The 15,794-nt window shown below is 37.2% G+C and overlaps 1 protein-coding gene across 2 annotated transcripts in view; it reads right to left on the bottom strand.

Annotated features, from left to right (window-relative positions):
* kcnq5a (potassium voltage-gated channel, KQT-like subfamily, member 5a) overlaps positions 1–15,794 on the bottom strand; it is a 162,919-nt gene that overhangs the window by 13,087 nt on the left and 134,038 nt on the right. For both annotated transcript variants that reach the window (XM_079842995.1, XM_079842996.1), the window contains exons 5-10: positions 14,391–14,566; positions 13,879–14,004; positions 12,684–12,794; positions 10,918–11,013; positions 6,888–6,982; positions 3,426–3,452 (exon numbers count right to left, since the gene is read on the bottom strand). In XM_079842995.1, the coding sequence (XP_079699121.1) occupies positions 3,426–3,452; positions 6,888–6,982; positions 10,918–11,013; positions 12,684–12,794; positions 13,879–14,004; positions 14,391–14,566 (631 nt within the window). The remainder of the gene's footprint in view (positions 1–3,425; positions 3,453–6,887; positions 6,983–10,917; positions 11,014–12,683; positions 12,795–13,878; positions 14,005–14,390; positions 14,567–15,794) is intronic.

Raw genomic sequence — 15,794 nt, 5'->3', positions numbered from 1 at the left:
AAACATGCAGGGTCCTAAATGTCAACAGCTGGAACTGAGTTACTATTTCTCACTGCTATTACATACTGGACCAATTGATGAAAGGTATTTGGGAAGTTATTAGGAAAAAAAGAAAATGATAAATGCATTCATGCTGTGATCATTTCTTTTTCCTAACTGTAGTAATATTTATCGATCAATATAAACAATATCTACAGTAGATGGAAAAAAGTGCATCACGTTTCAGTCCATGCACGTAGACAAAGAAAAGTAGGCTAAAGTACTCTACAGTATTATAGAAAGAGCTTTGCATGTCGCACACACACAGACACACACACACGCATGCATATATATTTTAGTACAGATGAACACCAGTGTGTCTATTCACATTCTAGTGTCTTGCACACTCACAGAAATGTAAGAGAAAATTTAGTAAGAGAAGCTGCTCCACATGTAAACTACTATTCTATGACTTAAAGGGATAGTTCACCCAAAAAGGAAAATTCTGTCATCATTTCTCACCCTGAAGTTGTTCCAAACCTGTGTGAGTTTATTTGTTCTTCTGAACACACAATAAGATATTTTGAAGAATGTTTGTAACTAAGCAGATAGAGCAACCATTGACTACCATAGTAGGGGGGGAAATACTATGGTAATCAATGGTTGCTCTATCTGCTTTGTTACAAACATTCTTCAAAATATATTCTTTTGTGTTCAGCAGAACAAAGAAACTCATACAGGTTCGGGACAACTAAAGGGTGAGTAAATGATTTAAATGAGTAAATTCATTTTTGGGTGAACTATCCCTTTAAATGGCTCTCTGGAATACCTGACTAGACAATTGCTGCTGATGCAGCAGTGAAACTAAACCACTAAACTGTATATTTGTCTGTTGTTCAAAACAACAAACTGGTGCTACTTCCATGTGTCACTCATCGCTCTATGGTTTCTCTCTATCTAGAATATTTGTATATAATATTAATACATTTATATATGTAATTATATATAACAATATATTGGTCAAATCACTAAAATAATTATATATGTTATACAACCCCAAATCAGAAAAAGTTGGGACGGTATGGAAAACACAAATAAATAAAAAAAGAAGTGATTTCTAAATTTACTTTGACTTGTATTTCATTGCAGACAATATGAACACAAAATATTTCATGTTTTGTCTGGTCAACTTCATGTCATTTGTAGATATGCATCCTTTCCTGTCATTCAGACCTGCAACACATTTAAAAAAAAGTTGGGACAGGAGCAATTTAGGGCTAGTAATGAGGTCAAATGGTTAAATAATGATGTGATTTGAAACAGGTGATGTCAACAGGTGATTGTAATTATGATTTGGTACAAAAGCAGCATCCAAGAAAGGTCTAATCCTTTAGGAGCAAAGATGGGCCGAGGATCGCCAGTTTGCCAACAAATACGTGAGAAAATTATTGAAATGTTTAAAAACAATGTTCCTCAAAGAAAGATAGGAAGATATTTGGATATTTCACATTCAACAGTGCATAACATAATTAAAAGATTCAAGGAATCTGGAGGAATTTCAGTGCGTAAAGGACTAGGGCGCAAGCCTAAGCTGAACAACCGTGATCTCCGATCCCTCAGGCGGCACTGCATCAAGAATCGTCATTCATCTATAAGCGATATCACCACATGGGCTCAGGACTACTTTGGCAAACCTTTGTCAAGTACCACAATACGTAGTTACATCCACAAATGCCAGTTAAAACTGTACTGTGCCAAAAGGAAGCCCTATGTTAACAGTGTCCAGAAGCGCCGTCGACTTCTCTGGGCTCGGAGGCATCTGGGATGGACCATCACACAGTGGAAACGTGTACTGTGGTCAGATGAATCAGTATTTGAGGTATTTTTTGGGAGGAATGGACGCCGTGTGCTCCGGACCAAAGAAGAAAAGGATCATCCAGACTGTTACCAGCAACATGTCCAAAAGCCAGGGTCTGTCATGGTATGGGGTTGTGTCAGTGCCCTTGGCAAAGGTAACTGAAGGCACCTGTGAAGGCACCATTAATGCTGAAAAGTACATAGAGATTTTGGAGCATAATATGCTGCCTTCAAGAAGAGCTTTTCCAGGGACGTCCATGCAAATTTCAACAAGACAATGCAAAACCACATTCTGCACACATTACAAAGTCCTGGCTGCGGAGGAAGAGGGTACGGGTACTTGACTGGCCTGCCTGCAGTCCTGACCTGTCTCCAATAGAGAATGTGTGAAGCATTTTGAAGCGCAAAATGCGACAACGAAGACCCCGTACTGTTGCCCACCTTAAGACTTGTTTGCAGGAAGAATGGGACAAAATTACACCTGAAACACTTCATCACTTGGTGTCTTCAGTCCCTAAACGTCTTTTAAGTGTTGTGAAAAGGAATGGCAACATTACAAAGTGGTAAATGCTTTACTGTCCCAACTTTTTTTTTAATGTGTTGCAGGTCTGAATGACAGGAAAGGATGCATATTTACAAATAACATGAAGTTGACCAGACAAAACATGAAATATTTTGTGTTCATATTGTCTGCAATGAAATACAAGTCAAAGTAAATTTAGAAATTTACCAACTTTTTCTGATTTGGGGTTGTATTAATAATATAATTAATAATAATATCTGTTTAAATTATCCTACTGTTCAAAAGACTGGGGTCGGTTATATTTTTTAGATAGAACAAAGGCATTTATATGATCAAAAATACAGTTAAAATAACTGCAAAATATTTTTACAATTTAAAATAACTTTTTTTTTCTATTTTGATATATTTTAATAATGTGAATAAAACGAATAAAGTCAGCATCATGAGGTGTCACATGATCCTTCAGAAATCATTCTAATATGCTGATTCGATGACCAAGTAATATTCTGTATTATCACAGTTAAAAAACTGTTGTTCTGCTTAATATTTTTGTGGAAACTATAATATAGTTTGAGGATTATTTGAAGGATTACCCAGCATTTATCATATATAAAATATATAAAACGTTTTCTTTTTTGTAAACAATGTAAATGTCTTTACTGTCTCTTTTGATCAATGTAATGCCTCCTTGCTGAATAGAAGTAGTAAGCAATAATATACAAGTAAGTTAATAAAATAAAATCAATATATTGATCATATATTTTAGGTAGCCTTGTAATAAGAGAGACAATATAATTAGCTATACACTGGGATCCTGATCATCTGGTCTTAGTTTATTTTGTGATAATGAGTGGATGACTGTACATACCATATATACTATAGCTACTACTTCAAATAAAGGAAAATCAGAGGGAATGAATGATAAAGCAAGACATGTAACATGCCATGACTGAATGGACTTAATTCTTCTTCTTATACCTATTGAAGCCATGGAAGCTAAAACACAATCGATAAGAAAGTAAAACATTCCGGACACTAGGAGGATGTAGATACGAGAACAACAAACCTGCTGATGGATTCCCCCTGGTCTTTCCTTCAGGTGTTAGTTAAAAACATAGAGAGAAAAGAGGCAGGATATTAACACTTCACATGAACGACAGAAACTAATAAGGAGACTACAGGAGAGACACAGATGCCTCTGAAATATACTGAGTGATTCATTTAGGGAATGACACAACAATATATTTCACACTGTGTCACACAAAATACAGTTTAAATGTTAAAAAAGGAAATTAAACATAAGTATACGTCAAAACACACACACACACACACACACACACACACACACACACACATACACACACATATTAAGAGTAGAAAGAAATGGAGAGTCTTTTTAAGACAGTATAAACAGGCAGCACACAAGCAGGCATGCAAGCTATGAGCAATGCACAGTCAAGCTGACTAAGACGAGCGCTAGCAGAGGGACAGCTGTGTTATCAAGAACTGTTTTCTGTGTAAGTACCTTTTACAGTCTATGGTAAGTACTCAAGAAATTGGCCTTAATATAACAGTACACCCATTTGTCAGAGCATTGGCGTGTGTCTGTCTTCAGGTGTCTGTCCACAAACTGTCTTGGCTTCTGTTTGATGTGATTTATCTATTCTGGGCAACGAAATTTCAGTTAGCCACAGGATCTATACAAGGAAGCAGGTGTGAGTATGTGGCTCTCATCCAAACTGAAACTTTGAAGCTTCTGTTATACAGAAGGCTTATGTTCCCTATACTGAATCTAGCTGTACACATGGCTGTGATGTATTTCAGTAACTACTTCATTAGGATTTATTTGGGGTAATTTGCATTTACTAATGTTTACTATTATTCACTCTCATGAAGAGCTGTCTCATCAGTCACCAACACTACGTAAAGCAATAAGTTATAGTTATAACTGCTGAGAAAGACTAACAAACTTGATTTGAGTGTGGACACAATGAACAAATATCACTGTGTCAGCCTATAAACAACAATATTACAATGTCAAAGAACTATAAAATCATCTGATTATGAATTTAAAGTTAAAAAATTTCAAGTAACGCATTGTTAGTTATTTTTAATAACTGAGAATTTGAGCATTCAGAATAGCTGAGTTGAGTTTTTCTCAATGAAATTCTATAAATATCTACAGTTTGGTAATTTCTGCAATCTATGGAAACTTGTTTCCACCATGGAATAAAATATCTAAAATTAACATCTCGCTATTCAGACTTCAAAACTACAAGTTTCTGATGTTATTTATTGCAATTAAGAGTTTAAATCTTAAATCGTACAATTTTGAGGCACACTATGTAATTTTCGCTGCTAGAGGTCCCGTAGCTTGATGATGCCTTGTCTTCGCCTCTACAGCCGGTGGAAAAGAATCTGATGGGACTCGGGTAGAAATCCTATTCATGGATGAGCTAATTTATTAAAGATTTATTAACGTTACTGTAGTATGAAGCAGGGTGGGGCGGAAAGCCGCTGGAGCGGAACGAGGCCGCAGGAGTGTTTGCCAATGAGAGACAAGCGTGACACACGGCTCAAGATCAGCTGAGCTATTATTAATGCCACAGACGACCGCTTCCGCTTCTTCCTGTCATGCATATGTGGGGTAACGCAGCGCTGTTTTATCATATTACATACATTTGAGTGTGTTGAAAGTTATGTTATAATGCTGTGCGTTCGCTCAGTGGCTACTACGAGACACTTGTTGCACACTGTAGTAAGCTAGATCGATATTAGGCATGGTAAAACATGGCACTCGCTCTAAATCAAGAAAACAAGATAAACAATAAGACTGTGTTGAGCTATATAACAATAATTAGTTTTCTGTCGATTAATGTATCCAAACACCTGTTCACCTGTCTCATAAAACACAATATATTAAAGCGTTTTTTTGGCGTTCCAATTTACCTACAAAATTAAATATAGGGTAACCTGGGTATGGTGTCATTGATAGGCGATGCATGGACATGGCCCGTGCCATAGTTAAAATTGCTTATTTCTCTGGATTTAAACATTCTTGGAAACATCTGGGATAATGTACACAAGATGTACACAAGTCATAGATAACATTGTTCTAGTGTTTTTAAAAAAATATTTTAATCCATAAATCAAAAAAGAGATATACACTTCAAGAGATATAAAAGTCAGAATTGGTACAACTCAGAATTCTGTCTTATATGTAAATATATAACTTATAACAAAAACATTTATATAACTTATAACAAAAATTCCTTAACTTATTTTGACGAGTTAAAGCAATGTAAAAACATATGTTGTCATAACTTATTGATCATATTTATTTTTACAGTGCATATAAATACAATTTAAAAGCTGATGAATAAAAGTTTCTTTTTCACTTTGAAATATTATTTTCAAATCTTTACTTTCATGGTACAGTTTTGACAAAGTAACCATGCTTAAAGGGACAGTTCACCCAAAAATGAAAATTAGCCCATAATTTACTCAAGTCATCCTAGGTGTATATGACATTCTTCTTTCAGACTAATAAAATCGGAGTTATATTACAAAAGTCCAGGCTAATCCAAGCATTAGAATTTGATTAATAGTTGCTCGGTTTTTGAAGTCCATAAAAAGTGCATCTGTCCGTCAAATAACGTGCTTCACGCGGCTCCGGGGGGTTAATAAAGGCCTTCTGAAGCGAATTGACGCTTACGTTTGTATAAGAAAAATATCCATATTCAAAACTTTCGGCCGACCGCCTTCCGTGGAAAAGTGTTGAATGTTGAAAGTGAAACTCAAGATGCGTACGTGACGTCATGACGAGCCTACCTGGTCACGTTAGTCTTTCGATCGGCTGGGGAACTTTCAACTATTTTTCCATAATTTGAACAGGGAAGGCGTTGGCCGAAAGTTTACTTTATGAAGTTTTAATATGGATATTTTTCTTACACAAACGCATCAATTCGCTTCAAAAGTTCTTTATTAACACCCCAGAGCTGCGTGGAGCATGTTATTTGACGGACAGATGCACTTTTTATGGACTTCAAAAACAGAAAAACTATTAATCAAATTCTAATGCTTGAATTAGCCTGGACTTTTGTAATGTAACTCCGATTTTATTTGTCTGAAAGAAGAATGTCATATACACCTAGGATGACTTGAGGGTGAGTAAATCATGGGCTAATTTTGGGAGAACTATCCCTTTAACTTGGGTATAATTTCACAATTACCTTTTTTATTTTTTTTATTCCTTGTCGAAAACGTAAAGCAAAATAACCATGCTTAACTTAGTATAATTTCTCTGTACTTTTGACACCTGGCCATGTGCCTTTGCTCAGTGAGCAAATGAGTCTTTAAAAAAGCATGGATATCTAACAAGACTGCGGTAGGGAACAGAGGAGATGATTATGCTTAGGAAGAGAGACAGACTGAGTGAAAACAGTTTATTTGCTGAGGGAAGTGGGAAAATGAGAGCTACAGAAGCACTGACACCAAATACGACACCAGCTGCCAGAGTTGTACCTACTTTGCAGGGCTGCAGGTATGCAACGCCTTCAAATGAGGCTTCCAGGTAGCAATGGAAACCGAGTTCTCATCAGCCGCATAGCTACGCCACACACACTACGTGCAGAATATACAAAACCAGAAAAATAGGGAGGGAAATGAGGAGAGTAGAAAATAAAAGGAGAAATACACAAGGCCAGGAAAAAAGCAGGGATTGGAAAAAAAGGAGAACAACAAAAGGAAAAAAAAAGATTAGTAACAACCGGTTCATGTAAGCGCTCTTCCACCAGTTCACTGCATAGATACATGCCTTTGAGGAAGGAGAACACTTTTATAGAACAGCCATGTGGCACTCAGGTATGTTCTGGAGATGTCTGTGGAGTAGAGACGCCACGCAGCCTGGTGCAGGAGACAGACACACACACACACACGAGGACATGGGTGGAGAAAGACAATAGCATGGTGAGGGAACAGCCAGTGAATCACTGATTGGGCTCAAGACATTTCTTCAAACCACTGATTTCATTTAGTTTAAAATTCTGCTAAATGTATTTTGGGGTCCAAAAGTCTGAGATCACTAGTGAAAATACTTAAAAATAAGATTATCTGCATAACAATGTAAGTGAAAGTTGAATTGAACAATGTAATGGAATTCATTGTTTCATAATCAAGCCAAGTCACCTTTATTTTTATAGCGCTTCACAAGTTCACATTTACATCAAATTAAATAGAGTAAAGATTATGCGTATTTGGCGTGCTGTCCGGGGGAGGGCTCGGAATTTTGGCCCGAACCCAGAGTATCCCTCTGTGATAGAGATAGTCTAGAACTAGACTGTGTTATATAATGGATTGTGTTGACGTCTAATAAGAGTTTATTAAATTAAAGTGAGGAGATGGGGTGGTGGAGGGATGCTGAAATAAAAACGGTAAATTTGCTGTATATATACACCTCTTATCGTTGATTAAACTGATGAGCTTAATGTGTTCCACTCGTGTTTAATTAGGTTTAATTATCTGAACGTGCTTCTCACGAAATTTGTAAATAAAACATCACTTTATACATTATAGATTGTTTCAAAGCAGCTTTACAATGATAACAGGAAAATTATGCATTTCGACTGACTGTTGTTCAGCTGAAGTCAATTCAGTGTTGATTCAGTCTGTTGTAAATTGTAAAAATCATCAAATTATTAAATTAGTTAATTTCATCTATAAAGCAGTTCTGCATAAATGATGTCATCGCCAACTCAGTTCAGTTCTCATTCAACAGAGTCAGTACAGTCAATAATATTGTTGAATGTTTAGGGACAAATTTACTAAAAAGGGCAAATTAGCATGAGCACAAAACCAGAAAGTAGCAATGGGAGTGAACTGACGACACGCATTTGCATAATGACCAACGCAATCTACCAAGAGCAACGCAAATTAGCATCTGGTTTAAGACATGCTTTTTTTGGGCGGTAAATAAAGGTGGAAATACCAGTAAATCGACTAGCGCAAACATTAGTAAATCCCCGCAAAAATAACTGTCTACACACCTTTTCAGCGCTAATGTGTCATTTTGTGTCTTTCGTAAGTAGTTTTTTTAACGCTAAACAAAGTTTTGGCACTGGCGCAAGCTATGAGTAAATCTGGCCCAAAGGGTATTTGGTATGTCTCCCTTTTGCTTTAATGACAGCATTTTTTGTGAGGTCTTGAACTTTTGGACTCCCTTATAAAAAAAAAAATGCAAACATGAAAATGTCACATGTTCCATGTCCAAATATGACAGTGGATCGGTGTTGAATAAATGTCTTGATGTCTTGGTGGCACACACAACATCAAAACAGCCAGAGGACTAAAAAGTTATGTGGTGAATGAAAAGAGTTTATATGCAAATAGGTGTTTATAAAGCACAATAATTAAAAAAATATTAATACATTTACCAAAACGAGTGCAAACTTTGTTTGCGGCCTCATATGTGTTAATATGTCATGTTTATGTGTGGCCATCTGGCATTAAAATATACTTAGCATTATTTCAATCTAAACAGAATTATATTGTCAATATTTGGATAAAATTTTAAATCGAAATTAAACTCTGCTTGCATTTAACTTCTGAATTTGTGATGCATTTAAGTAAATAGATCAAGTTAGGGTGCAATTTATTCATTGGAAATTAGAATGATTATTAGAATGAAGCAAGACTTGAAAGCAAATGTACGAAAACAATTGTTATTTGACTACATTCTCCGGTATACTGCAGGACCTAAGTGACGGCAGTATAATGAAATGTGGTTGCAAGGGAAGAAGTCATTTTGATTAAAAATTAAGACAAAAAGAAAAAAATGTAATAACGGGAACTGGTGAATCATTCACAATAAAACCAGGAATGTGCATTCTGAAAGTTTTCATTTCATGTTGACTTATAATAATGTGATAATGGATAGAGTTTTATGTGTTGAGATGAATAACTGCTTTAAAAAACAATAAGAAAGAAACAGAAGACGTGTTGTGAAAAGGAAAAACATCACAAGAGTGAAACACTGAAGAAGGTGCTCTCAAATTGCGTGACAGCAGTGAGGAGGGAGGGCATATTTTCCATCATTCTGGACAAAAATGTCAGTAAAGAGAAAACAGCAATCGTAACATGCAGGGAAGAATTCGAACCCAGACATAGCTGACAGTCATACTCCACAGATCATAATTAAGATATATATTCCTGCGTTATATAAAGACCTGAAGTGATTTAAGAGAGGTGAGAGAGCACAAATGATGAGAAATGATGCACCAATGCAGTCCCTGCAACATTACACCTTAAATAACACATCATTGTCAAAATACATGGATGGTTGGATGCCCACTTAAAAAGGACTTTAGAAAAAATTAAAATCAAGGTTAAACACAGAGCAGGAAAAGAGACAAATTAAACATAAGGAACAGTGAATATATGAGATCTTCTCTGTCTGCAATATCAGAAAACAACCTGGAGAAAGAAAAGGGGTCATGGTGGTTAAAATAGTTGGGAAATTGCTTGTGGGTTTTCAACAGCAGCTAAAAGGAAGTAACTCATTTCTATAATATTACAGGACCTTAATGTTTTGTAGATATGTGTGTGTGCGCGCGTGTATGTCCGTTTGTGCACATTTTCCAGGAGTAAATCTGTTTCTCCTGCTAGGAGAAGGATGCACCGTCCATTAGGAAGAGCTATTGTCCTCAAGGAGGCCCTTTCTCAGAATTCCTTCCGTGGAAACACATCATAAATATCGGCAAATGTTTCCTTTGGCTCTGATGGAAGATAATAGTCCCCATGTAATCAATGCCCGTGGAATTGTTCATTTTCTCTTCTTTTGTTAAAAAAATTAAATTAACATGGTTCACTACAAAAACAATCCTTATTAATCTGTATTTTTGTCTTGTTGTCTGGTAAAATATATATAGGAAAAATATAAGAAATGCAGATAGAAAAAAAATATTTGAGTGTGTACATATATATCATTATTTGTTTAGATGTTTTAATTGGAAAAGAAGACAAATATACAGATAATAAAATTATCTACAAAAAGCAAAAGCATATAAAAATCATAAAATCTATTTTAAATAATAATAATATTATTATTATTATTATAATGATGATGTTTTAACTGGAAAAGAAGACAAATAAACTGATAAAGAAAAGGATTTAAATTTGGTAATTAACTGGGCTTTTTGTGAATTATTCAATTTAAATTGTCACGTAAAACAATTTAAATGCCAGAGTGCCATTGCCTTTCATATGTTCCTTTATAAAGTTTGCAGGCATGAAATTATATCGATATTAATGTGGTAATTGTGTGCAGTGTATGAGTACATTGCAGTGAATCTGATCTTTGAGCATCAGGATAGGGCAAATCACACGAAGAAATCTGTCCAAGTTCTATTAATCAACGAACAATAATGAAACTCAAACAGAGTTGAGCATTAGCCATGGATGCAGTAGCACTGAAAGGTTTATACATTTTCTGTTTTAAAAATTAACGTGATGAGTTCCTCAGAATGTCTGACTGACAATTGTTTCAAATGAGGTGAGCTTACCTGTATGAGGCTGGCTGCTGGGTTTCTCCTCTTTTCAAAGTGCTTCTGTCTGTGCTGCTCTTGGACCTTCAGAGCAAAGCCAGAGCCGAGAATACCCTACACCCACATCCACCCACAGAAAGAACACAAACGTCCCCTATTACTAAGGTTCAATCCGATGATTTGGTCTAAGAGAGGCTGCGAGTGTGCAGTACACATTTGTGAGCAGAGAATTACAGAACAATTGACAAGAATGAGTCAGACAGGTCACTGAGGGGCTTTACAGCCACACATACTGTGCGTTCTCAAACACATCATAAAAATCCTCACAGCACAAACAGTCTGCCTGGACTCACAAAAATGCTATTAGTGATTTCAAGTTTTCTCCTAAAAGACCACAAATCCCCCATCTCTCGTAAGTGAGATCACTTAAAGAGTCAGGATAAGAAATAACACTTAACCTAATGCTTAACCTCGGAACAATAAATTCGCTTGTTTGTTCATTTATTTCAAGGATTTAAGTTCATGGATTTAAAGGAACGGCTCATCTAAAAATGAAAATTCATTTGGTCTGAATACAATGATAGGATGTCCTACCTGCCTGTCAACCTATGTGTTTGCATACCTCCGCGCACCCTGTTCGCGCAGACATCACACGTCGTCAGGCGGTTTCACACTGTAAGCAGTGCGGTGGCAGCGCAGAAGCAGTGCGTATGGAGAGCGGCTGTGCAGCTGAACCGCGGCTTGTGTAGTGCAAATACAGACAAATATCGTCCATTCTGTCACCTTTTCCGGTGTTCTCCTCCGACCCCTGTCTGTCTCGTGCTTTGATTTAGGATGGGCAGCATATATCTGCTGCGAATGCGACCGTGTTCCCCTCTGTCCCAAACACATATGCATAATACATGCTGTATAGAGGTAGTTTACATGATAAAAGTAACCTTAAAGTTAAGATATGCCTCTAGTTTTAATCATTTAAACGGGCCTTTGAAGTTTGGGCAAAAACTTCTGGCAGTGTTGTGTTTTCGTGTATTTTTTTTTTTCACAGCGCAGGATGTCATATGGTGATTGTGAAACACACGGAACACTTCACTACATGATTTCATGGTGAAATGTGTTATTTTTCAGGTTTTTAAAAAAAATATGCGCTGCTTACACTCTGCCAACGTGTCCAGTGTGAAACCGCCGTGAGTCAGTCGATGGTACAGGTCGGCGCTCTTTAAGTTATTTACGTGTGATGTTACAATATTAATGTGCTTTGAGACATGAGGTAGTTTAATGTCATCTCTCATGACACTTTGGAGACGCTCTGAAGGGAGGCTGGATCTTATGCTTTCAAAGCTAACTTGCTATTGCTAGCCTCTCAGAAATTGCCTAACCTAGCTTCAATGTTTTTGATTAAAGATTACGAGAGCATATTCATTTGAAAAAATATAATTATGAACATGGATAAATCATTTATAATACACACTGCAATATTACATAAAAAATAAGAATTGTCAATATCATGGTCAAATTACATTTCTACACGCTAAGCTATCATAAGACTTTTAAAAGACATTTCTTTCCTTTTTGGATTTTTATGTGGAAGAAAGCCATAAAAGTTTAAAAAGCATATAAAAGTTTTGTGTTTCATAAAAGAAAGTTTGGAAGAACATGACTAAATTATGGCAGAAAATCCATTTTTGAATTTACACTATACTTTTTATTATTTTATCCCAATCTACTGTAATGTCAGAATGTGAGTGCTACAGTAAACTCTACATATCAGTTTTTGGGTTACTCACAGCAGGCAAAGCGAAGAACGAGATGCCCAGCAAAGCAAACCCTGCAGATAGAAGCCGTCCGGTCCAAGTCTGTGGAGTCTTATCCCCATATCCAATGGTGGTAAGCGTGATCTGAAGAAAGAATGTGGGTTAATATTTTTTATACGTTTAAAACGACTAAGGTCATGTTGCTAAACATAAAGTATTGACTTCTCACAGACAGCTGTAGGATGGCTGTGTACTTTAACACTCCATATATCACCTTCACTCATGCATGGGGCAGAAGTAGTAACCTCTCACATTCTGATAATCTACATAATGACCAAACATAGATCGAATCCTGTCTAGGTTGCATTGGAAACTCAAAGGCCATCAAACATGCCTGTTATGCCATACTAAACACCCATAAACACCAAAGCAAAACCAAGCTGTATTCTAAAGTTACGGCCACACAGACGCACGGTATTAGATCCATCTTTCAGCAAGAGAAATACTTTGGTGGCTTGTCATAAAAAAGATCAGTCTAACATCTCACACTCCTTTCCACACTCATAAGTGAGCGCTTTGGATTTTTGCAGGCAGGGGATACTTAAACAAAGGCCCGGCCAAAGCAAATTCAACACATCCAGTAAAAGTGAGTGATTTGTCAAATGCAAAGAGCACTGCAGCCTTTCACAGCACGTTGAGGCAAAGAGTAGGAGTGAGGGAGCTCACACACAAAGCCAGACTCCCGTTCGCCTGTTTTCGTCCTCGGAAGCCTGCCTGTCAGCTCCAGACGCTGGCTTGGGCTCAACCCAGTGTAAATACCGTGTGGCAGCTTAATATTGGCCCACCGCTGGTTTGTCTCTGCATCTGAGCTCTACAGCAGAAGACCATACCCTCAACTGACCTCACATCTCCTTGAAACAGCTCCAGTAGTGCTTGGTAGGAGCAGGAAATTACATGCATTGATTTGTTAAGTCAGCTGGTGAGGAACCAGTCTGCTGTGTGCACCACAACAACTAAACCCTGTCACGGCCTATGGTTGTAACTCCTTTATTGATTAATGCATGAAATACAGTGAGACACTGGTGATTTTTATAAGTGAGCGTCCTAAAACCAGACTGTGAGGAAGGATTCTATATAGATTTTATATAGATATGAAAAAGGGGGTTTTGTGTCCAGGAAAATTTGCACAAATACGGTTGAGGCATTAAGGCATTTAAGGTAGACTTACCGTACCCCACCAAAGAGCATCGGCGTAGGTGGCAAACTGTTTGTTAAATTCTTTCTCCACCAAGTAGACCAAGAATGAAGAAAAGATCAGCACCAAGAAGCCAATGTACCAGGCAGTCACAAGCTCCTGAAACAAACAAAACAGTCTGAATTAGCAACGACAAGCAAACCAGGTTGGTTTAAGCTGATTTTTTGGCTGGTTGGTTTGATCAGAGATGTCAGGAAAATGTAAACGCTTAAGCCTGTGAGGAGATAGAAATAAGTAACTGCTATTATATCGACCATAATGATTCATTGCGGGGACCCCTAATCTCTCCACTAAATGGCGGGTAACTGAGGACTGAGGAAGCGTGTGGTTTGGCTGCAGCCCGTGGATGGAGTTTCAGTCCAAGCGGTGCTGGAAAGAAAGGTTGATTGTGGGGTCACATGTCTGCCTCGACATGAAAACTCACACGCAATGTCATGACCTGAGCTCATTTACAAATGTTTGCCATTAAACAGCATTCAGTATACCTTGCTGTGAGCGTAGACTACAGATCCAAGCAGTTTCCAGGTACCGCCTCGTCTGTCCATACGCACCATGCGCAGGATCTGCAAAAAACGCAGACTGCGAAGTGCAGATGTGGCAAAAATATTGCCCTGGCTACCAGCTGAAACCACTGCGATGGATGCAATGAGCACAATAATGTCTGAAACGCAAAAAACAAAAGAGAGTAAAGATTCAGTGATCATTTGTACAAGTCAACACCTACAGAATAATATACATATATTGATAATTGGAATAGGAACACCCACCCATTTACTTATAAACCAAGCTTGCTGTATTTCTCAGTAGCTCAATAGTTTCACTTGTCTGTTATGTCTTTCTCCCTGAGACATAGAGAGGGGCCAAGAGAAAGCAGGGAAGCCACAACCTTACAGAACAGCATATCTAATGCTCCACTGCACACTGACAAACCTCTCCAGCTTAACCAGGGTCAGGGATAATATTGTTCTTTACTCAAATCTCCTCCGTCATATTTTCCTGCTGAATGTTACACTTGAGGTTTGAAATAAGATTGTTCTTGTGTCACAAATTCTGAAAGTGGCCTCCTAAAAGTCTGCTATTTGAAATTTGAATCTCACAATGCTTGAAGGTTGCTACATGGGGAAACGGGAATGAAAGCAGCTGTTTAGGGTCCTTGTGAACAAAAGCCATACTCAAATAGAGAAATCCAAAAAACAATAAAGAAACGACGAAAATCATAAAAGGCCAGTTTTTCTTTTCCTTCTTCTTTTGATTTTAGGTAATCAGGTCACTTTCAACCTATTTATTTATTTTTATCACTGAAATGATTTAATAGTTGTTGTGTTGCCATGAAAAAGTGAAGTTGAAGATTATATTGTGCTAAGAGAAAAACTAATAGAGGATGTGGTTAATGATCACAAAGTCAGTGCTTCATTAAGGGTCTGTCGGTGTATATAATATGCAAAGAACTTTACACAATTTCTAATGGGACATGCTGAATAAATGTGTTAGGCAGAGAGGGGAAATTGTTTCCTTTTTCTTTCTGTTTCATAATTCAGAGTTAGTCACAGTGCTGATGGGGTTCTGATGAGACTCTGTCTCTTAATGAATGGAGATGAGGTTCAGTGTGTGACACACAACTCTGATATATTCACACTGGGGCCTAAATTACCCTCATACAACACAATACCACACACCCCATGTGTGTAATAAATATAAATAGCACTTGTTACTTATTGCCTGCAATCCTTCATTGGTAGTTATTGCTAGTTTTTTCTTTAAGAGGGAATTAAAAAAGAACTCTTTCAGTCATTATGTATGTTTGAGTCAGTCATCGATTCGGGTAGAGGTGTTATCATTACCCTATTGAGCATCCATCAACATCCACACCAACACAGCAGATCCATCAC

The sequence above is a fragment of the Gobio gobio genome (genome assembly GCF_949357685.1).
Source record: "Gobio gobio genome assembly, chromosome: 18".
Lineage (NCBI taxonomy): Eukaryota > Metazoa > Chordata > Actinopteri > Cypriniformes > Gobionidae > Gobio > Gobio gobio.
Note: the sequence above shows the minus strand (reverse complement) of the source record. Positions and strands in the feature narration are given on the sequence as shown.